A 24,190-nucleotide genomic window follows, 5' to 3' on the forward strand; every position below is an offset into this window, starting at 1 on the left:
ACGTGCCAAGATGGCGGAAATAAAGCGGAACGAGAAACACGGTGTTTTTAAAAAGCGCACAGACTTTGAGACGTTTGTTTTATTCACGTTGCAGAAGATGTTAGAAGCTTATTGATGTAAACGGCCAGGCGGGGACAGACACCGCCCGTGAGCAACGTAAGGGTGAATACTCCGTCATCCCTCGGTGCCATCCGCGGAAAACAACATCCGCCTCCCGACGCTTGTGTGACCGGGACCCGTCCACGTTCTCCTCCTGGAGGAGTCACACGCTGAGCTATTATCTGAAGCAGGAGGAGGAGGAGGAGGAGGTGAAGCCGGGAGACGATGGAGAGCTGCGGTTTCCAGAACCAGCTCCTCTCCGTCATGGAGGTGCTGGCCAAGGCGGCGGTTGAGGAGATCAACCGGCGAGTGGAGGACAGCTGCGCGGTGCTGCGGCTGGAGGTGAACCGGAGCAGGAGGGACATCGAGCTGCTGAAGAACAAGTGCGAGCTGATGGAGGCCGAGCTGAGGAGGAGCAGGCTGAGGGCCCGGAGGAGAGGTGAGGAGGAGGAGGAGGTGTGGAAGAGAACTGAGGAGGTGAGGAAGAGAGCTGAGGGCCCGGAGGAGAGGTGAGGAGGGGCAGGAGGAGGAGAGGAGGAGGAGGAGAGGTGAGGAGAGTAGCAGGCTGTGGGCCTGGAGGAGAGGTGAGGAGGTGGAGGAGAGGAGGAGCAGGCTGAAGGGCCAGGAGGAAAGGTGTGGATGAAGTAGAGAGGTGAGGGGGAGGAGAGCTGAGGAGGAGGAGTAGAGGAGAGGTGAGGAGGAGGAAGAAGGGGACGAGAGTCCTCTTCATCAACTTGGTTTGTTTACTTGCTTAAACATCCTCTGTGTGTGTGTGTGTGTGTGTGTGTGTGTGTGTGTGTGTGTGTGTGTGTGTGTGTGTGTGTGTGTGTGTGTGTGTGTGTGTGTGTGTTTGTTTATCCTCCAGCAGGGGACCGATGTTCTCCTGTGGTCAAAGTGATTCTCAGGAAACAAACTCAGATCATCGACTGGGACACACGGAGAGGAGCTGAGGCCTCACAGCAAACACAGCAGGTGAGAGAGAGAGAGAGAGAGAGAGAGAGAGAGAGAGAGAGAGAGAGAGAGAGAGAGAGAGAGAATAACTTCTGTGTTGATGCTGGTGTTGCAGGGCGTCGACCTGGAGGCTCCTGATGAAACCCAACACGAGCAGATCAAAGAAGAGTGTGCAGAGGAGGACGAGTGGAGGAACGACACGGTCGACAAACTCAGTGAGTGACGACACAAACTGCTGCTACACACACACAGATCCTCAGGGTTTCAATCAGCTGACGTTGACCTGTCAGACGTCACTTCCTCGTCTACTTCCTCGTCTACTTCCTCTTTCCTAACTGACTGATTCCTAATTCATCTTTAATCGTTCCCATCAGATCCTAACTGACGCTCACATGTGGTTCCTTTGTGTTTTTAGTGTCTGCAGCAGAACCGTCCCCGTCTTTCAAATCCTCTTCAGCTCCGCCGAGCGACGCCTTCGTGGATCACTACCTCTCAGCCGAGGACCCGGCCGAACCAGGACCTGAGCCACAACCGGCCGGGGGCGACACTCTGCCACCGGAGCAGCAGCTGAGCGGCTCGGAACTCGTGGTGAAACACGAGAGGGAGGAGGAGCCGCTGGATTCCTGCCACGCGTCCGTGACGGTGGTCGATCCCGATCAGCTGTGGTTGTCCGGTCTGTGCGGGGACGCAGCCGATCCCAGCTTCTCCTACACGGCGGGGGGGCGGCTGGGGCCTCATTCAGGGGACGTGGCGCCCAGAACTTACTCAGCAGGGAAGTCCCACTCCGTCCTGGTTCGAGTGAAAAGACGAGCGTCCAGGACGTTTGGATGTCGACGAGCAGAGGACGGACTGAACTCTCAGATCTTCTCCCCGGATCACAGCTCCATCGCTCAACAGCACCAGCGCCGAGACGAGGAGCCGAGTCCAAACCCGGGCTCCTCCTCCTCCTCCTCCTCCCGCGGGGGCTTCAGCCTGGCGAGGAGGATGAGGACGCCCTGGAGGTCGGGCGTCGGCGAGAAGAGGTTCAGCTGCACCTTCTGCGACAAGAGCTTCATGAGGTTCAGCCAGCTGAAGGAGCACCTGAGGAGTCACACGGGCGAGAAGCCGTTCAGCTGCCTGCAGTGCGGCCGCAGCTTCACCAAGCAGTGCAACCTCATCCGGCACGCCGTGGTGCACAGCGGCGAGAAGCCGTACGAGTGCGCGCTGTGCGGGAAGTGCTTCACCCAGCGCTCCAGCCTCAAGTCCCACCAGAAGACGGCGCACTGAGCTCAACCGGGTCTTTTTATACACGTTCGATTCCCGTGTTTGGTCACTTCAAGAATTTTTTTTTTTTTTACATAGTGCTTAAACTGGTTTGATCATGTATTTGTCATTTATATTGTTGTTGTTCTCACTACGTTGGTTTAATATTATAACATTTGATTTAATGTTGACTGGTCTCGTGTTGTGGCTCCGTGATTTAGTTGCGTCAGGAAACAATAACCTTCCTTTCATATTTTCTCACAGATCAAATGTTTTTCTTTCGTCTGAAGAAACCCAAAGATATTTTATTTATTTATCATTCGTGACGGAGACAAGCATCAATTTCTCACACGTGAGAAGATGAAGCAGCAAATATTTGACAGACAAATGTATTTAATCGATAAATGGACTAATCCTCACAGATCTAATTTAGATTAAAGGTTCAAACTGTGTCTTGTTTTCTGTGTTTTCAACCCACTCGTTTCCAGTCGTGTGTGTGTCTGTGTGTGTGTGTGTGTGTGTGTGAGTGTGTGAATCTGTTCAATGGGTTAAACAGCTTGTTAAATAAACAGGAAGTAAGGTTAGAAGTGAACTGAAGCCAAATAGCTGCCTGACAGTTAAATACATTTCATTTCTAAACCATGGTAAATGATCTGAGGGAACATTAAAACCAGGGGTCTGGACCTTTAAACGTTTATTCTCCTGTTCTTAAAGCCTTCGTCTCATGAGCTGATTCAATTAAATTATTAAAACATTTAAATATTAGAGATGAAGAACTAAATTCAGCTTTTAAGATAATTGATTACATTAGACGACAAACATTTCTCATTCTTAGACATCTGTCAACATGTAGTGATGCTAAATGGGAACCTATGGTAAAATGTCCTCAAGTTAAATTAACCATCTCATTGAAGAAAAGATTTTCATTCCACTTAACTGCAACGACCGATTAATAATATTAACTGGTTTGAATTATGAGAAATCTTCTAGGTAATGAACTCTTTTTATTTTAGATCTATGCTCAGATCTGTGACTGGCTACGATTATTAATCAAAATACAAACCAGAGCCTGACTGATCAAAGTGTACTGGTCTAATGTTCCTTAGTGGGACTCGCCTGTAGAAACAAACTTCATAAAGAGTCAAATTTGGATCCTCTTTGACTCGAATCATACACGATTCAGAACTTGCAAATCAAATCTGAAAGCAAAAGTGTTTTCATCAAGTCACCGTGAAAAACTAAAAAGAATGAAGAGACGAACACAAGTAAGACTCAGAGAAGCTTTGTTACTCGATCAGCAAAGAAAAACATCTGGATCTGTATTCGTCAGGCGACACAAACTTTTTACACAAATATACAAAAGGTAAGACGTTAAAAAGTTGTTTTCTTTCTCATAAATATCAAATTAGATCTTTTTTTTTCATCCTTTAAAACACTGAGATAAATGATCTGTTGCATAGAAAAGTAGTGAAAGGTCATTAAGAGGAGATCATCACGGTACAAGTGCAACTTAGTTCCTAGATCAGAATGAAACTAGAGAGGATCATTGAAGAGCTGGAGCAGATCAACAGGAAGTTGTGTTTAACAAGTCAAAACTCATTTCATTACAGTCACTGAAAACATTCAGATCAACAGTTCTCATGTTAAATGAGATTGTTTAATATCTGTTAAAGTTAAATAACGTTTTAACTCTCAAACAGGAAGATGAAAATGTCTTGGGACCAGTTTCACAGTATCGAACTCGGCTTAAAGTAAAATATTCACTGAATTTTAAGGGAAAACATTGAGATTTGAATATAATAAATTAGCTCCTTCTAATGTGTGATGGAGGAAACTTTTTTCAGATGCTTGAATACTTTTTAATCACGTCAGATGTTTGTGAAAGACTGATGATGGAATGAATCACTAATTTATTCACTGCTTTAGGACATTAGCAGTTTTTAGAGCTTTTGTGTATGTAGTTAATATAATATAATGTAATTTATATTTCTGCCTTCATGTTCATCTTGAATCTATAAGTCTGACATGTGATTGATTTTCCCACCTTAAAGCCTTGTTTCTATAAATTGAACTTTTTACTTTAAAGTGAGACTATGTTATTTTTTGCAGAACAACGACCCTCTGTGGCCACAACAGGGAATTACAGCACACAGGCACATTTTGACTTTTCCATTTCTGACAGTTTTCTGAAGCGACTGGTTTTAACAACCACATTTTCCAGGGTTACCATTACATCATGGTCAAACCAGTCTGAGTAAGGCTGCGATGGTTAAATCCCTGATTCTTTATTGATTGACAGTTCATTTTATTGTTTATGAATCAAACTTAATTTGTATTAAGAAGATTCCTGCATTTCAAACATTTAACAGTCTTAAAGTTGTTATGGTGAAAAGCTATAATTGATCAAATTCATTAAATTACAAAAGAGTGACAAGAGGGAACTGTTTTGAAAACTCGTGGTGCATTGAAGTAAACTCAGACATTAGAACCTTGATTTGGCTTCAGAGCTTCTTGTTTCTTGAAAACACGTCTCCTGAACCTCACAAACTGACGACCACGACTTCACATAGATACCAAGCTGTTAAAAGACATTGAAACCACTGGTCAGGTCCTTTAAAGAGTCAGTGAATGAACTGTAAGTGTTGAATGAATCCAGCTCGACCTCGAGGAGAATTAGACAAAATGTGAATTGACGGCGTGAAATCCTGAAACCATTTTCCTGCCTGTTGCCGGGCAGAGTTTCCTTTGAATACGTAAAATAACAACAAATATTTATAAATCATTTGAATGACAGAACATGGGGAAAGTTTTGAAACACTCACTCATTCACAGCACGAGGGATCCGGTTCCCTCGTCACAGCCAAATATAAGAAACTTTTAAGGAGAGAGAAAAATCAACATTGTATCACAATAGCAAATATAAACAACCTTTAAAAAAAAAAAAAATCTCTATTCCGACTGCCACTGTGTTGATAGAAGCTTATTCTGTTCCAACTGGAGACGGTCACATGTTGTCCTGTCCTGTGTGATACCAGCTTTGACAAATATTGATCTGAATCAGATGTGCTTGGATAAATTCACTGGAGAGATAAAATCAGATGCCTTTGCTTTTCTCTTTTCTCTTTTCTCTTGTATTTTTCCGTTAACTTGTGTCCTGTCTGTCCGTCTCAATGCTCGTCCACTTCCTCACAGTCACGAGTCAGAGTCCCCGAGCTCTCGTCCAAAGCTACAACATCCACCTCCCGCCACGCTCGTCCATGTGAGGGGGGGGGGGGGGGGGGTGGGTTTAGGTCCGTTACATTAAGCCGGCGTCTGTCCCTCTCCCTCGTTCATCCTTGTCCTCCACGCTGCAGGAGCAGTCCATCGCCTCTCCGCCGTCCCTCCCACTGCAAGGGACCATGGGAGAGCAGCTCTCCCCGGACATGTCCTCCTTGTGTCCCTCCGCCCTCCCCTCTACCTCTCCGTCCTCCTCCTCCTCCTCCTCTTCCCCTCCTCCTCCTCTCTGCCCGCAGTAAGGCGGGATCTCGACCACCACGTATTTCTTCGCCCAGCCACACGCCAACGCTTTCTGCCGGACGTCGTTTCCAGTCGGGCCGGCATCAGACCTGGGGTTAGTCGCTGTGGGGGAGAGAGAGAAAAGAGGGATGAGTAAAGTTTTTCAGACAATGATGGAGTGAACATCACAACCAGATAATTCCATTTTCAAACATCATATTGTCCTGGATTAAGTTTCAAACTCTTTGAAAGTGTAATATAGGAAAAAAAGCCCTTCTTATTGAAATTATATATTCTCACACAGTAAATATCAAAAGGCTAAATATCGTGCACATCCAGGACTCACCTGGCAGCGTCGTGGACAGCAGACCGGAGTTACAGGTGAGGGAACCGTTGTTATTGGAGCAAACGGCGGCGGCGAGCTGGAAGACCTCGGAGCGCGGCAGCTGGGGCGACACCGGCAAGGAGTGACACTGTCTCCCTGGCAGCTGCAGCCAGTAGTAGGAGCCCTCCTGCTGCGCCCCCCCGGCGCCGGGAGCAGCCGGCGGGTTACCGAACGTGCTCCCCGGAGGCGAGTGGAGGTCAAACATCAGCGAGAACACCGACTTGCTGGGCACGTCGTAGAACTTGATCTTGCCCCCACACAGGTCCTCTCGGGCGGTGAACGGGTTGATCTTGGCGGCCTTGGAGGCGCGCTGCGTGATGGGGGGGTTGTAGTAAGGGTCCTGCACGTTGACCTTCCTCAGTGCTTTGCAGGAGAAGATGTCCGATTGGCTGCGGCTCAGCCAGATGTTTCGCCGAGGACGAGGAGACTTCTCCGGGATTTTGTCGTCCTGGAATCCGAGAGGGTTCAGTCGCTTGAAGCCCTGGAGTTTCTCGCCTTGAACAGAAAGACAGAGAGTCGTGTGATGTCATCAAGGAAAGTTTACAAACTGCAAAGTGAAACTAAGCATTTAGCCTTAGATGTAATATAACGTCACCACTAGGGGTCACTGCAGGCTGAATCTTGCAAAGAACACAAATCCCTTGTTTTCACATGTTTTCTATGGAACTGGAGGAGATTATTATAACATTGACATTTCCTTTGAGCTTTGTAGGATTCAAACATACATCTCAAAATTTATGTAATAATAATGGTTATAATTATAAGCATAAGTGCAGGAAAAAGTGATTAAAAAGAATGGATTGGAGTCTTTAATACTCCAGCAATTGTTCACAAATGCTTAGAAACAAAGTTTGGGGTTGGCTGGGGGGGGGGGGGGGGGGGGGGGGTCAGAATGAGTTCATGACAGAACAACCGACAGCAGACGAGGAGTCAGATCCAATCCATGTTTTCCAAACAATAACAGCTTGATAAGGAATCGTTCTTGTGTCAACAGCCTCAGACTGTGTGTCGTGTTGTGTTAACTCCATCATGATCTACAACACAACACCTGGTGAAAGAAACAACACATTGGTCACCAGTGTAGATCACTCCTGCGTCCTGTGATGTCACGTGTTGTCCTGAGGACACGGAGCTGCTTGGCTCCTCTAAACAAAAACATTACTGACCCCTGGCTCCGTGATGGTCAGACATGCAGGCGGCTGAACTGGACCGAATTAGAAATGAAACCTGGGCCAGTGTGGATCAAGTTTCTCCAAAGAGGAACGTGGACCTGAGTCTAGTGTTTCTCTTTAAGGAAAGATGAAGTTTATATTATCAGCAAACAAGGAATCTGGACCCCACACTCATTCTTTGACGTGTGGGATGAGGTGGAAACCGTTTGTTACTGAGTGACTGGAGGGTCGTAGAATCAACACTGTAAGAGGAACTGGAGAGGAAAGAGGTTTCTGTCAGTCTCACCACTGACTGGATAACAAATGAATTACTGACCAGGTCACCTGCAGGCAGCGTTGACTACATTAGAGAGCAAGCTGAGTCTGTACACAGTGGTAAAGAGGGTGAAAGGGTAGAGAACCCATGAGAGGTGAAGGTTTCTGTCGTCTGTTCCCTTCCCACCACTTTGACTATTATAGGACTCTACCAGTATCCTCTTGTAAACACTTCTGCTGACTGCACAGCTGTGGACGTACTGTGTGGTTTGGACAGCGGTGCAGGGCTGATACCTTTAGGAATTGTCTTCTTGTCTTTGTCTCCGCTGAGCGAGACACACTCGTGCTCCATCTCTTCAACTTTGAGGCGAGCAACAAGCTCCTCCAGGTGCCTGACATTGTCGGGGAAGCAGGGGCGGAGTTTAGGGTCCATCTGCACATATGGAAATATAATAAGAGACAAGCTGCAGGCAGGCTTAAAGAACCAATGGAAAATATAGAGAAAAATGTGTCTAAAAGATGAGGACACACAACTAAACAGGGATTGTAATGAGACCCTAGAGAGAAAATTTTAAACTGATAAGAGAAGCAAATTAAATTAAATTCAAAAGACTTGGATGGAAGATAAGAGAACAACAATAACGACAGAGCAGACCAGGATGAGAAGAGATGGACGGAGCCAACACAGGCTCCAAAAGCTTGAATACTCTCCTCACGGGTGGTTTGTAATTATATTAAATTCCATTATACACAATTCCAAGGCGAAGGATTATGAAATGATGTGAGCGAAGCTAAACTGAATAAATCTCGTAAGAAACACATATTTTATACCGTTTGACTTAATACCCCCCCCCCCCCGTTTCATTAGCTAATCAATTTCACAACAAATTAACGTATGAGTGTTGTGAAAAGCCGAGTCTGCCGAATTACTGATCCAGCTTTTGGAGAACAGAGGCCGACCCCCTGGATAGTGAGCTAAATCAGATTAATGACATCATCAGATTGTCCCTCTATTTCTGAATGAAGGAATAAAAAAGTTACTTAAGAAATTAAAAGAAGGTAAAATCCTACAAACAGAGTTTCCACTTTGGCGAATGTTTTTGTCTCAGCGTGGAGAAAAGTTTGTCATTAACACCAGTGCTTCCTCCGTGTTAGTGTTTGGGACATGGACCAAACTAAACAGTCCAAATAAAAGATGGTTTCTGTCATTTTAGATATTTTTTATCAAACTGCAGTTTGTTCCTGTATATGTTTTCCTAGCAAGTTTGATTTTAAATAGATATCTGATGTTGGAAACAGGGTGAGTCATCATGATTGACAGCTGACACTGACTCTGGCCGATGTCCTCGGCACAAGATAGTGTTTGAGATCGTATCCAGGACATTTTTATGCTTCATTTCTGGGCCGACAGACTGGAGAGCGTGTGGGACTCACGTTGCAGCAGTTGAATGCCAGCTGGAGGAAATCAGGCGGACAGTCTCCGACCATGTGCTGGAAGGTGTGGTAGTCCAGGCCAAAGTTCTGGTTGGGAGGGAGCGACAGAGACAGTATCACAGTTACAACAGGAAACTCGTATTTATAACTCTGACAAAAAGGATAAAAGAGGACGGACGGAGCTTCACCAGAAGTTGGACACGGGGCTGCTCTCGTTCCAAAGCCAGCTTCATATCAGACTAATCCCTGTGACATGATCCTGCTGACTGCCAAGTGGACTATCAAGGACTAATAACCAAAGACTCATTTCTGAGCTTGGATTCGCACATAAGCCCGGTTAAAGGCACAATCCTCAGGGCCATGCTGGGGATGATCCTTTTTAACAGTCATCATTCTTCTGACATCACACTGAGTTCTACATGGCAGGCAGGGGATCCCAAATAAGACAATGTATAAGCAAATGCATATCTCAGCCGCTTGCATTTTTATCTTTTAAGAAAAAGTCTATATTTACTTACAAAAAATATAGAAACTTGTGAGGTATTATTCCTAATATGAAAAGACAAACCTCTGCGTCACACTGAGATCTGCATAAGGATGAAGTACAGTGAAGGAATGACGTCTAAATATTTAAAGGTCAGTTCCTCACGTGTTCGTCATGTGAACGTTTCTCAGTGTAAACAGGGAGAGAATTATGAGATACAGAGACGGATCAACCTGTTTACAGTGCAAACACACACACAGATGTAAGACAGAGAGTTTATGGGAAGGTTACAGGGCGACAATGAGGTGAGAGGAGCAGTCTACCTCTGTGCGGGGCAGGAAGTCAGGGTCGGCCTGGATCCTTGCAATGATCTCACACAGGACGATTCCGTAGGAGAAAACATCGGCCTGGAGATAGAGACACAATGAAATGAGCAGAATTCTTTAGTTTAGTAGGTTATTACAACACACAACAATAATTCTTTAGTTCCTTTGTCCCAACTTTTTGTAAACATAGCAAATTATGATTTCTGTTCCTTCTGGGATACAATTTTCCTCGATGTTTCTTTAAATTAAATCAAACTCTAACACACTTTTATTTGAGTTTATTTTTGACACCATCTGTATTAACTGTTACAAAGGTCAGAGTTCACGGTGGGTAACTTTACCTTCTCATTGTAGGTTTCATCTCTCAACACCTCCGGAGCCATCCAGAAAGGGGAGCCGACCACAGAGAGCTTCTCTCCTTCGGCACTGAACCCAACACACATAACACAGGATGTCAGATTACAGGCAACAGGACTCTGTGTTCCCGGTTGAATTATAAAAATAAAACCAAAGTGCGTGAAGAAAAGTCGAGGCATCAATTTGTGTGTAAATATGTCGAGCTGGCGACAAGTTGGTTTGAAGTTATCCTCCTCTGACCCAGTGCAGCACCCGGAAGAAACCCCTGACCTCCCCCGGTCCGTGTTGTGTGTAAATGAAAGATGTGGAGCAGCAGGAAGAAAAAAGACTTTCAATTACCCGCCTGCTTCTACATCTGTTTTGAGGTGTTAGCACTTAATAAAAAGGCTGTTTGAGTGAATTTCTCCAGGCTGCCTTTGTGTTGTTAATAGAACAACCCGACAGATAAATGAAACAAGGGCAAACATGCAAATATATAAAAACTAAGCTGACTCTACAGAGGGCTTATTTTATTCTTCAGCACTAAATTACCCCTCATGCTGTGTTCACCCTCTAGTTAACATGTAATTGCAGTTTTGAATTGCACCAGGTTGGGAATGATGCTACCTTTTCTTAAGAGCAGTTTTTCGAAAATATGTTTCACTCTGTAATCTTTGCAGCTCAGCAAGTTTTAGCTGTGTTTAAATGTACATTGGGTGACATCAGATAAGAGTTTGCATATGAAACCCTTGAAGATGTGTCGTTTCCTGACAAACCACAACTTGTACCTGAATGAAAGTAGTCATATACACATGCAAAGAGATACAAGACTCCTTCTGTGTGTTGCTGCAGCATTAACAACTAAAACCCTGCACTGGTAATATCCTCCTGTCATCAACACACTAGAGCAGATAATGTAATCTGTGCAACTTGCTGTTAAAGTCAGTGAATCATGTGTTGATAAAAAAACCTGCGCCCTATATGAGGAGGAGGGAAAATTCACTTAAGCCGGGAATAAATATTTTGACCTGAACCTTTGTATATTTAATTATTAGTAAAATGATATTTTAGAAACAGAACTACTCACATCTTACTTAACAATAAAACACAGTACTGGAGCAATCATGCGGCCCTCAGAGCCGTGTGCAGCATCTTTGTTTTCAGGCTACAAAAAGTGGGCATAAGACTTTGTTGATGAAGCCTGGTGAAGCTGCAATAATCAATTTGTGACCACTGGCAACTGGGGAGCAGGAAAAAAAAGAAACATCACAACAACCTAACAATTACACACAGCCGCCACAAGTTGATAATTAAATTGTTTTGGCTAAAACACTAACACACGACTGCCAAGTTACAATTTGAAGAGACAGAGAGCAAACATAGCATTTATTTATGAGTCATGGTGTTATCTGACCTCCAATGGTCAAACTATGTGTCAAATAACTGTGTCATGCACACCCCAAATCTAACTGCGTGTGTGCTGGTTTGGTGATTGTTGTTTTAGTTTGGTGTTTTCCTGGAAATGGCCGCCTGCGATGGACGAGAACAGCTGTGACGTAACCACACAAATAAAAGCTGGGAGCACAAAAGACACCGTGGAGCAACATCGAGCTGGAGAGGATGATAATTCCCCACAGAGTAACTTCCTTTCCTTTACATGGTTCTTAGATTCAATGTTTATATCAAAAACTATTGACGGAGCCAGTAATTAGGTAGGATGGTAGGTAGAATTGAAATGGTAGGTGGAAATACTCCTTACACAGTAGTGGGGATCTTCTCCGCCAGGCCAAAGTCTCCCACCACGGCTGTGTAGCTGTTGTCATCACATTTGATCAGGCAGTTCTGTGAATATAGAAAAACAACTTTAACAACACTCTTCGTTGAGGAAGTTGCAACACGGAGGGGATTAACAATATCAGTCAAACATCCACTTCCTCTATGAACTGGAACTCAAGCCCTTGATATTAGTTTACTGGGCATTGTTTGTTCCCTGCACCTCAACAAACAAGCAGGACCTGTCGATATGCATTTCTCTAAAGTATAAACTCTTCCTCTTTCTTCTAAAAGGAACCGTTTGGTAATCTTCTGCTTCCACTTGTTGCAACGGTTACAGATATTATACAAGCAATGCTGAGATGTTACTGTACACAAACAGTACGGACATTATTTTCACAACCTTGCATAACCTCACAGTTAATAAAATGATGTGTGGCAGCCACATATTCTATAGTGCATGTTAATACTCTGTTAAAACTTTGTATAGTTTATAGAGATTATTTATAAATATCTCTCTATGTCCCAGAGCAAGTACCTAATTCCTGGGTATTTCTAAAAACTTCTTATAACTACTTTAAAATGGGAGAGTATATCAAATAACTCACGAAAAGTACATTATAATCTCTAAAACAATAGGATGGTGTTTAGAACGAGTAGATAGCATCAAATGAATATGAAATATTAATGAATAAAAAACTGTTTCTCTGCTCACCGACCTTCAGGACAGAAGTATGAGTCATAACCAAATGCACTTTGCATTAATTTAAGGAACTATAATCTAGAAAAGACTATGAGATCATCCACCCCCTGTGAACTAACTATATCTTTCCAGTGAAAGATTCTGCTTTTAGATGCACTTTTGTTTTATTCTGAAGAAGAAGAGCCCCTACAACCTTAGACTGGCAATAAATATGTGTTTACAGCCGAGTGCACACTGTCCCTGTTCCCTCACACGTCTGTGCCAACATGGCTCCGGGTCAAGTTGGAAAACTAGAAGCTGCCTGGTGGAGATTATCACATCCGACAGCCACACTGTGTTTTTGACAGAGAAATCTAAGTCTGACATAGAGAAGCTGCTCCCTCCCATCTACGGTTTCTCCTCTTAATGACCAATTAGCCTGTGTGCAGCTAACCTTGGAGGTGAGGTCCCGGTGGAATATGCCTTTGAAGTGCAGGTAGGCCAGACCGCTGGCGATATCACTGGCCAGCTTCACCCGGGTCGGCCAACTCAGGTGCGTGTTGCTCTCGAGCAGCTGCTCCAGGTTTCCACCATTGATGTACTGTAGCAGAGGAAGATCCACACACATATTAATGTTTGCAAAACTGAAGCACTTCACAAACAAAGGTTCAGGCGGTGCTTCAAGTTGACGATATGTACAATTTATGGTTAAAAAAGGTGATGGGTAAACAAATGTATTTAAGAATATTTATTCTTCTGATTGCATAGTTGGTCCAACAGCATTTTAACAGAAAATTAAGGGCTACATGGCAGTGAGAGTCATATAGCAAAGTTTCTACAAGTCATTAGAATAGCTGCTTTCAGACATGAACCGAAATCTGGACATTTTCCAGAAATCTGCTGTAAAAACACTTCTTTCCACTGCGGAATTTCCACATCATGTCCTGACACCTTGCCTGAATGTGCCTCTTGTTGGGAATGCGTCAGAACCCTGACATTTCCGTGTCGAACAATACTGACGTTATATGTCCCTGAGGCAGGAATTGCATGGTTATACTCTGAAAATCACAATGTTCCTGTTTAGCTGCGTATGTATCGGTGAGCTGGGGATATGCCAAATTAAAAAAAGGGTTGTTTAATCTCAGTTAGTGAGGCAGCTCTGAGAGAGAGTCGCCCACCAGCAAAGAGGGTAAATCAGCTCAGTGGGCTTTAAGTGTCCAGGGGTCCTTGGCTGTGCCTGTCAGCTTTGATCCAGAAGAACTTGTCTGACCTTGCTGCTTGCATGCTAACACACAGACACACTAATCCCATGTCACACAACAGTGGTTAACTCCAGAGAGCCAGAGATGGGACAAAGAGATGGTCTGGTTTAGCCGTGTTTATCGATAAAAACCAACCAGCACGGAATTAGGACAAAGGGGGTCGATGGTGAGGGGAGGAGATCTCGACTTCTTCACACGATTTAATGAACTGGGATTTGTGGTCAGATTAATTCTACTTTTCTGATAATCTCAACAAATTACTACAATGTGGAGCTATGTCTGAATTGGTCTTGAAAAGATGAGACCTGACCGAGCTGTGTGATGACAACAAAACAAAACAAACAAAACAACGTTTTTCTAGCTTCACATGCAAAGAATATTATTATGTAAATATCATATGTGCTGTGACAATTCGTCTTCCAAAGTATTCGAACTGTCTGATCAAAATCTAAAGAAAAAGACGGGTGAGATTTTAAATCAAGAATTCCTCTGTAATTAGTATTGAAAATAAAAAGAATCAGAAATCAGAATAAAAAAACATCCTCGATGAGATCTCAGGATATTTAGTAAATCAAATTAGCTTTGCCAAACATGTTCAACTCAGAGAGGTTTGAACACTTATACTGACGGTTTGTCACAGCCAAATAAAAATGTAAAAAATGCAAATCTCACATAATAAACTATGTAGTGAACCCTAATGAAGACAATATGATAACCTGTAATCTACATTCTGGATCATTTAATCCTGGAACTGTTTTCCTGGCCAAACATGAATACATTTTCCATCTGAAATAATGATGTTAGTAGCTGTTTTAATTCTAAATCCTATTCGACCATTAAGAAGTTATAGTTCATTACAGCTTGTAGAGGATCCTCAGAAAATAGTTAATACATATATTTTTTAATGGAATAAAGAGATACGACCATGTTTAAAATATCTAAACACTATGTGCAAAAAGTCAACAGAGTTCAACATCTGTTTTCTGCTGGCTGGGGTTTGGCAGGAGAAGGACACGATTGGGGAAAACTCCACTGGAGACAATTAAAACTAATCCAACTTCCTTCCTTGATCATCTAATTTAATATCTCGGGGCTGATTGTATTCTCACACTGGCAGATTACGCAGCGGGCGCAGCGTGTGCCGATTCAAAATGTAACTCCCGTGGTTTAGAGGAAGAGTGAACCTGCTGTGACAACTTAAAGTAACTGAACGGGAGTAAAGTCTCATTTGAAAAAAGAAGCCTCTTATACGGGCAAGGCATTTTCCTCCTGGACTTTGCTTTATCCTATTCCTGGAGGTACTGACATGCTGTAGTAATCACTTGACAGAGCACATGTTTGAACCATGTAACTGCCTACGCCATGATCATGTATAATGTAGAGGAAGTGCTGAGGAAATGAAAAACATACGGCTGGTCCCATCTGTTGTGGAAATCTCTCTGCCTCACTATCTGTGCTTCAGGTTTAAAAACCCTGGAAAGACTCAAACAAAAGAATCTTTGTTTTGCTGCTGGGAGCAGCTTCAAACACCAGTTCAAACCTGCCATGGGTCGTGACTACCCATTAGCCCGGGTTATAATTGCTCTAGCGTTTCCGATAAGGTGCATTAAATTGAGATGCGGCAGGAACGGAACAAGGACGACGCTAAATTATTCCTCTGCGTCTTCCAGAGGCTTCAAGGGGCCGTGCTCACATGAAGATGTTAATCCAGTGGGCTCTCCACGTGTGGCAGCATTTCTAGAATACATCATAATATATCTCTGATGCATCCTTTAACAAGTTTGTTATCTATTGCACAACGTCTAAACCCTTAGAGTTTACCGTCAATATAAACAAAAGATACATACTGTTCACATTACTCTGCCTGCTGTGAGATGATTTGGACAAATGTTCATCGTTATAAAACGTTTAACTGCTGCTGTACTTAAAATCAGTACAGTTTTTACAAGCAACATACTTCAAACAGTTTGCAGGGTTCTGTGTCGGACTAAGAAGTGCATGTGTGTGTGTCTGTGTGTGTGTGTGTGTGTGTTTCTTGGGCCGTGCAGTAACTTCATTCTCTGTTTCCTCTGAGCCTGGCCTCATAGTGGGGGTCAGGTAACAAAACAGCATGGGCCTGCTTCCAGGGTCAGAGCATTCACTTATAGGTCCTGACACGACACAACAGGATCTGTTTACCCTGCAGCATGAAAACAAGACCAACCGCAGAGTGCACGTATATTTATGTGCGTGTCCCACAATGGATTCACGTTGCAATTAGCGTGCGGCAACAAATATACGCGTGTAAGTGAATTTCTTACAATGACACTGCAGAAAGTTGGTGTTTGTCGTTGTTGGCAAAGCTACAATGAGCACATTCACTGTGGAGCCCGACAGTGTAATCATGTACACATGTGTGTTGCCTTGAAGACCGGTGCTCAACAGTGTGGTCTTTCTTCTCCGTGGGATGAATCGTGTGTTCTGTGCCATTCGTCCACATTCACGTGTATTTGATTGCATGTGTTCTCAAATAACATGCGTGTTTATAGAGATGCATCTCAAGACACTGGCTGAAGTGTATGTTTGTGTGCATATGTGATGAATGCATGTTTTTGTGTAGTTTATGTGTCTTTACAATGACAACAGGACTTGTCTGCATGTGGCAAAAAAACATCTAAATACTACATCATTTCTGAATAAAGCAGAATTTGTGCATCATGCAGCAGAGGATGAAATTAGAGCAACAACTAAGAATGTTTTTTACAGGATAGTTGTTTACTTTATTACTAATTTGATCCATAAATTCAAGACTATTTGTAGATTTGTCAGAGTGCATCTACTTCCCGATGTTTTAGAGAAGTATTTTAGGGAACAGTGTTTTTAAGTAATAGCTTAATATTTAAGAAGCTGAACAGAATCAACCTTTAAATTCATTTTCACCGTCATTTCTCCTCCACATCAAAAGGAATACGGGCCAGACTTTTTTAATAACCATCAGTATCACTCCTGCTCTCCTTCACATGCACAGACACACAAAGAAACACTTATAAACGTACAAAGGATAATTACAGGCTGTGTGCGACCTGAAAGTATTGCTCACTGTAACCGTAATGGTTTGTGCTGTCACATTAAGCATCGCTGGAGAATTTTATTAGCAGCCTGTACTCTGCACTCCCTCCGTCTCCCTCATGCAGACATACTAAGTGATATGTACACAAAAGAACATTCAGTTTTATTACAGACTCGCGTGTAACCGTGTTCTACTCATGGTTGAAAACAGTAGGAACGTGTTCAGACACAGATGGGAAATTTCCTGGGCTCATATTTGCAGGTAAACACAAGTACTGGAAGAGACTGGAAGTACTGGAACATATTTTCAGCATCGAATCAGTATCACTTTTCATTCGACAGACACTTTGATCTTGCACATCACACAGGCTTTAATGTTTGTGTATGTGTGTGTGTGTCTGTGAGAGAGACCTACCTCCGTCAGAGCGTGAAGCTGGCCCTCATGGATACACACTCCCTTGAACCTGCAAACACACAAAATACATCATATTGAAGGTGAATATTTTTCGGGGATTTGAATAGAATGAATGAAATCAGCTGATGGAGACTGACACACAGACGCATCTGAGGATATAAACAAATCATAAAACACAGCACAAAATGAAACAACAGAATGACAAAAAATCTAAATTAAATAACACTGCAACAAAAAAGCTAGAACACATTTTGTCAGTACTGCTTCCTGTTTAAAATCTAGACCGAGCCGCCGCCAATCAGAAGTTAATTGCGTTGTGTTTTTTGACTTTCTCGTGTTTTATTATTGGCTGTTGTGTTTTTTTGTTTGCCACGTTGATTTGCCCCTTATTGCCACTGTACCATAGGGTAATTCAAATTAAAGAAAAACGCAGACAGATCAAATCCTGACTCGTGTGTGGCCTTCTCTGCTGGTAGCAAACAAAGAAAGCAGGAAGAATGGTTAAGAAAAATGTAAAATTCCAGTGGGCGAGACCAGGCAGGTCGTAGCGGAGTGTCTGTGGAAAGGAAGATAATAGCAGCTCAGTTGCTTCATCTGCATTCCATCCATTTCTCCCCCCACCTTGCCTATCAATTTATACATTCTTAATAAACACACAACATTTTTCCTCCCTGCCATACATTTGTTTGTGTTTCTCTACCACTGTTGAATTGGAGGTCGCTTTGTCTTCACGCCATTAACCGTTAGAACATTAGAGAAAAGGGTTTAAACAATTTTCATGAGCCCCGAGTGGCCACAACCAACCGACGTTAAAAACCAAGTGTTTGTGCAGAGAAACAAATAAAACCAACTTTGCTCACAAGCAGCACCCAAGGCCTCATAAATCCGGAGGCAATGAAAAGGTCAACTCAATGGGTCGTAGTTAGATTTGAGCTAACAATGACCCCCTCAGTGCCTGCTTGTTAACACACAGACAGACACACAATCCAGCAGGCGTGCTCAACAAAGATGGCATTGTAAAGAACACCGTACATGTGTGCGTCTGTGCAAAATGATACAAACACAGACACACACAGATATGTATGCATGTATGTGCATGTTGGTAAACACACACTCTCCCACCAAGGAGCTCAGAGAAGAATGTGAATCTGACAGGAAGCCAAAACCACCATTTGCTTTATACAATGTAAAAACACAATAAAAAAAGGAAAATAAACCAATAAAGTCACAGGACAACAAGGTAATTAGTCATAGATAGAAATAGTGCTTAAGTTAAGTTCCCTTCTAGATCATACATGTGCAGCATCGCTATTAAATGCTGCTTTAAGCTGCTGCTAGCGGACTGCTTCCTAAATATTTCAGAGACTTACTGGGTTTGTATTTTTCAAGGATGTCAAAAACATATTCTGGCCCAAGGCTGTTTGATCTCGATGCCTTCAAATCGTTAAAAAGTAATTAAGTCACACAAAAGTCTGTTCAGATTAACCTCTGACCGACAACATATGTTGACAGTGCAAGAAAAGAATTCAGAGAAAGACCAAAGAAATTCCTTCAAACCGTTCGATGTGCATATTACTGCTCTCAAAAGGCTTTTTCATACCCTTTATGTATTCTGGAGAAAGGCATGGTTGTGAAATATAGAGTAACTAGTTACTACTATTGTGTAAATACTACTCATTACACAATAATACTATTACACAAACACAAGTTTGGCCAAATATTAGAAAGTCTGTGCTTTGGCTATTGATGTGGAAAAATCTATATCAGCTCTCTATGCTGCATGAAGTCTCATCTTCACTTGGTTGTGACAAGATGGTTTGAAGAACTTCAGGATCATAGAGGCAGGTGTGAGCTGCTCCCACACTATCATACTGTGTCCATTTTTGTCCAATCAATAATTCAACATGAGGGTTCAAAGCCTTGTCCCATTCCTTAGTGATAGAGGGGGGCTCTCCTCGCCCTTTTTGCCTCCAGGCGTCTGCTGCAGCGCTAACAGGAGCTGGCAGTTTAGAAAATCTATCGTTAATAGGCTCTGTGTTTGACACAGTTTCTACACAGCCCCAGAGGAAACAGGTCACAACCACAGACTCATGAAGTTACACGATGCAGTTCAGTAAAAGCAGACGCTGTGTTAGTAGTTCCTGAGCGAATTTGACTCTCAACAAGTCTAAGTGAATTTAGGAAAGTGAGATCATTACAAGTTATTCAGGGCATCTTATACCTCATGAATGTCTCATGATACATATTAGGCCTTTTGGATTCGTATGCTATGTGATAATGTAATTATTACCTTGAATGAGAAAGTGGAAAATGATTACTATGGCCGGTGTCTGATCGTTGTGAGCGATACTGTGTTCAGTTACTAACCTGAGTATGTTTGGATGTGAAAGCCGGTTCATTAGCTGAACTTCTCTCAACATGTTCGCTCGGTTGCTGCTGATCTTGTTCATCTTCAGAGCCATAACTTGGTCTGAGGCTCGATGACGTACCTGTGGAACAGTCAAATGATGTCACACGTTAAGATGCTGTAAATACAAAGGGTTAAATCACAATATTTGAACTATTTTTATAGAAACTTAATTTGGCTGGCTACAGAGACAGGGATTGAAAACGTGACCATTTCATTAGTCTATAACTGAAAACTCTTCAGTAGACTTTTTGACCTGGGTCACTTTGGGTGCATGCAGTGAGAGACACAGAAGAGGAAGTCAGCACATAGAAGAGAAGTGAAATGAGGTCACTGACCACCCATGACTATTAATGTCAGTCCAAAGCTGCACAATCAATTTTGTATTATTGTGCATTGGGATTTTGGTTTCCACCTTTGTTAAATAATGGGGTCAGCTGGGGTCGTGGCATAAAGACAGCATTGAAATCCTTCCTAATGAAGGAAAGTCTTAATGGTCCTGTGTAGACGTGCATGGGGGGGGGGGGGGGGCAAAATACATTAAAAAAATCTACTTTGACATCCTGTCAGTTAGAACAAGCAGCGTTAGAGGGATAAATTAATTATAGGTTCTTAATTTGGAGTTATTCACAGACAGTGGACTTACCAAAAATAACCAAAGTCCATTTAATTGAGTGAAAAGTCTCCAAAAGAGCAATTAGCTAATTTAATCTCTGAACTGAAGCATTGTTATTCTCTGTGTCATCTCAGTCTTTGTAAATAGAAAGATGACCTTCACACTTAAGGTTTCAGACATGCCACAGTGCAGTGTATAAATTACCAAGTATTTTAAATTCTTCAGAACACGCTCATGTATCATGCAAATAGGAAATATCAACCTGCAAACCACACTGACTGAGCTGCTCAGCTGCAAACTGAGCCACCGACATCTGCTTACTCATTTCCTGATGGCAGAAACACACATTTAGATCGCAATGTAGGTGTGTGAAGTTTAAAGGCTTCACTGGTGCTCCTGTGGGTGTACTGTGGTTTCCAAAAGGTTTAACTGGTCTCAGAGGTTTGAGCCTTCAGCAGCAACAACACCAGTCAGACACGATCAAGAGCTGCAGACAAGGAATGGAGAACTGGGAATCATACAAAACAAAAATGCAGGACTCAGAATGTGTACGTGTTGTGTTAACACTTGACGTGGGCGAACCAGACAGTTTCTCAACAACAACAATCACCGTTTCCTGCTCTTGATAAACGTGAGTTACGTGAGTTACGTGCCTGCGTTGCCACTTGAAAAGTTGCTCTATCATATGCAACATAGGAAAAGCAACGGAACCACAAGGGGGTTTGGCAATGCATGACATCAGCCCAAAGTGAAAGGGCAGCGTTTCTGTGTGTGTGCTGCGTTAAGTATGAGAACAACAACAACGTGACCATTCTACACCACACCAGACATTATACATTAGAGGTTTCCATACTGCACATATGCCCTAATAACATGCTAAGCTTTCGAAAACAAATATGACAACATATGATGATAACACACGATAAATAATATATCACTTGACAAAAAGTAATGGCAGGTGACAATTATGACTCAGATAATCCTGTAAACTTGATTCTACTGAGACGTCCGTACCAAAGAGACAGTTGTAATGGAAATGATATTCTTCATATTCTTCTGCTACCCTCTGACCTAGATCGACTCACTGCTGAATTGCTGTGACTGAGCAGAAAATGTGATGAATGTGATTTTACTTCACACACAGAAAGTCAGCCCATGCCTAAAGACAGGATACGATAAGCATTATCTCAGAATCAGATTATATATGTGACTCATCCAGCAAGAATAAAACACTGATGTTTCCTCTTTTTAAGTTTGAACCTTAAATGGCCATTGACTCATTTAGAGTTGAAACTGAAGAGTGGACTTTGCTCTTTATTCAATGGAAAAACACAATGTAAATCATACACACTTTAACAGTGGCTCTTAACCATCTTCCATCACCACCCCCACCGATCACTGGTGACACACTGGTGACACACTGGTGACACACTGGTGACACACTGGTGAAAGTATCACTTACAGTAGAGGCTAAATCAATATGGATTACATAGGAGGGAGAGTCAGGGAAATATACTGCTGGACAGAATTGCAGGAGTGTTAAATAAAATAAAAAACTCTTGATATAGAGTAAAATTATCCATAAGTATACCAATATCTGTATAACAGTATAAATAAATATATAAATATGTTTATAAAAGGCTGATGCAGTCTGTTTCTGTTTCGGAAGCTCTCTGTCTGCTCCTCTCTCCATCTCATACATAGGACACAGAAATCTCTCTGTTCTGTTCAAGTTCAAAGCGAGGGGGCCTGTCTGTAAGAGCCGACAGGCTCCACCACAGGACAGCAGAAACAACAGATGGCCACTCCTCTGATGGCCTCCTCCCCCACATCCGTCTATCCTCCTCCACAACCCCCCTCCCCGATTCCTCACTCTTCACATCCCCCCATCTGAATTTATTCCTGATCCCCCCCTCTTTCTCCTCCTCGCTGTGGCCTCCGACAAACCCACCATCCTCAATCCTCACCTTCTCCAGTAGTAGTGGTAGTGGTGATGCTCTGCTCTGGTCTTTTCACCTCCCTACTTTTCCTAGTTTACTTGTCCCTACTTGTTCCCTTCATAAGAACTCCTCTAGAGCCCCTGTCTGCCCCATCCCTTACATTCAGAAAACTCCTGAAGCCTCCACTCAACCCCCCCATTTTCAACCCTTTCCACAGCTCTCAACCATCAGAAGCTTCTTCTCCTCCTCCTCCTACCCTTGGCCTCCACCTTTATCATTATCCCTGACAAGAGGCTGAGGTGCATTCATGCAGGGAGCTGGGAGATTCTCAATTAATCAATTATCACTGAGAATTACCTCTTACAGCATCACATTCTTATCATAATCATTATACTGGAGACAATATGTGGTAGACAGCCTCTATTTAAACACCTTTTCACTCTGTCATCAACAAAATATTTGAGCTGAATTGAAGTTGTATGCATTGAACCAAGTTGTAAATGTGGATATCAATAATAGAAACTGCTGGATGTTGTTTGTTTGTGCTGTTCTGTTCTTTCATCCGTCATATGAATAAGCTCCTGTGTTTCCACAGCCCACAATGGGGGGGTGTTTTTTGACAGCTGGCATACCCAGAGAACAATGGGTGACACTATAATGTAGTATGGGCTTGATATAGCTAATAAAAGTCAATTCATATATTACTTCATCTGCAAACGCATGGACCTTTACTGTCTGCCACCCTTTAACTAGATGCACACACTCAATAGTAGCTGCCAGACACGATCAACAGCAGCATCAATAAGCTCCAGCCCCAACTGAGCCTGAAAGAGAGACACAGTGGAAACTGAATGTCCCACCAGTTCACCAATCAAATCCACTGTTAGCTAAGGTCGTACTGAAAATTCCAATACGAACAGACAGACTAAAATACTGGATAACTCACATGAATCAACAAGTAATGTGGCATCAAAATGAGCCGGGTTTAATGTCAGCCCAAACTTTCAAGGCCAGTATTTTAAGTACTGAGTTTCTTTACATCTATATGAAAACCACAACTCTTAACCGTGCATGTCGAGATGATTCTGCGAATTCACCCTTTAATTAATCAGAAGTCAGTGGTGCTCACCAACTTACATTTATAGAGAAAAGTAAAGCACCAAAGCAGGTATTTTATATCACAACAAGTTCCAACCATCAAACATAAATAAAATGCTTGGTGTTGGAGTGTGAAATTTTATTGTCAGTTACTGTAAATAACAAGAAAACTGAAAATAGAACCAAATGTACAAAACATAAATTAACAATACACATTTTATGTTCAATGTTAACAGAAATGCAAATATATCTATTCTGTAAAATACAGAACTTCATATCGCCATTTAAACGCCAATACAAATATGTCTGTGAAAGGTTATTATCTGCCTGTGTTATCAGCCAGCCGATACATCAGTCTGGCTCTAATAACAAATTTAATTGAACCATGCTAACATTGCACACTGCCCTGGTGGCTTTGATGATACAACTACCAACAACTAGAAAAAAGAAAATGTTATTATCTGCTGATGGATGCTGATGAAGAGGGATTAATTTAGCAAATCCAAACTAATAGCACTAAATGTGCTTGTGTGACTCCCGTTCACATGTCTGCAGGGGGAGGGGAAGTACCAGGGTTAACAACCCCGTATTTAATTGATGTCTTTGAACGGATCTGAGTCTAACTTGACCTAAAAATGTCCACGACACATTCATGAGTGAAGACCGAGCTCCCTCGGAAACAATCAGTCATCGACTCACCGAGCACATCAACTTGACAAGTCAAATCAAACAGAAAAGGACTGGGCGTCAGTGGCTTCACTCAAAAATGC

At 42.7% G+C, this 24,190-nt stretch overlaps 2 protein-coding genes across 3 annotated transcripts in view; one reads left to right on the plus strand and one right to left on the minus strand.

Moving 5' to 3' along the window:
• si:ch211-155e24.3 (uncharacterized protein LOC100150696 homolog) lies at nt 1-5,036 on the plus strand. Its single transcript, XM_053437682.1, has 4 exons — nt 1-538; nt 965-1,071; nt 1,166-1,265; nt 1,466-5,036. Exons 1-4 carry the CDS (start codon nt 325-327, stop codon nt 2,314-2,316), a joined length of 1,272 nt encoding a protein of 423 aa, XP_053293657.1. The 5' UTR covers nt 1-324; the 3' UTR covers nt 2,317-5,036.
• Nucleotides 3,559-24,190, minus strand: part of tesk2 (testis associated actin remodelling kinase 2) — a 25,262-nt gene continuing 4,630 nt past the window's right edge. The window contains exons 4-13 of one of the 2 annotated variants that reach the window (XM_053437606.1): nt 19,727-19,848; nt 17,360-17,408; nt 13,089-13,235; nt 11,939-12,021; nt 10,185-10,269; nt 9,841-9,924; nt 9,034-9,120; nt 7,894-8,032; nt 6,134-6,667; nt 3,559-5,910 (exon numbers count right to left, since the gene is read on the minus strand). In XM_053437606.1, the coding sequence (XP_053293581.1) occupies nt 5,588-5,910; nt 6,134-6,667; nt 7,894-8,032; nt 9,034-9,120; nt 9,841-9,924; nt 10,185-10,269; nt 11,939-12,021; nt 13,089-13,235; nt 17,360-17,408; nt 19,727-19,848 (1,653 nt within the window). In that variant the 3' untranslated portion in view covers nt 3,559-5,587. Of the gene's footprint in view, nt 5,911-6,133; nt 6,668-7,860; nt 8,033-9,033; nt 9,121-9,840; nt 9,925-10,184; nt 10,270-11,938; nt 12,022-13,088; nt 13,236-17,359; nt 17,409-19,726; nt 19,849-24,190 lie in introns of both variants that reach the window. The other variant, XM_053437604.1, reaches the window with a different exon arrangement.

This window comes from Pleuronectes platessa, chromosome 13 (genome assembly GCF_947347685.1).
Source record: "Pleuronectes platessa chromosome 13, fPlePla1.1, whole genome shotgun sequence".
Classification (NCBI taxonomy): Eukaryota; Metazoa; Chordata; class Actinopteri; order Pleuronectiformes; family Pleuronectidae; genus Pleuronectes; species Pleuronectes platessa.

Bases quoted from the DNA above. Each gene is read 5' to 3' on its own strand.
- si:ch211-155e24.3 (XM_053437682.1), top strand. From the start codon at position 325: ATGGAGAGCTGCGGTTTCCAGAACCAGCTCCTCTCCGTCATGGAGGTG. The intron at 1,072-1,165 runs GTGAGAGAGAGA...CTGGTGTTGCAG, and splicing joins CCTCACAGCAAACACAGCAG to GGCGTCGACCTGGAGGCTCC. The intron at 1,266-1,465 runs GTGAGTGACGAC...TTGTGTTTTTAG, and splicing joins CGACACGGTCGACAAACTCA to TGTCTGCAGCAGAACCGTCC.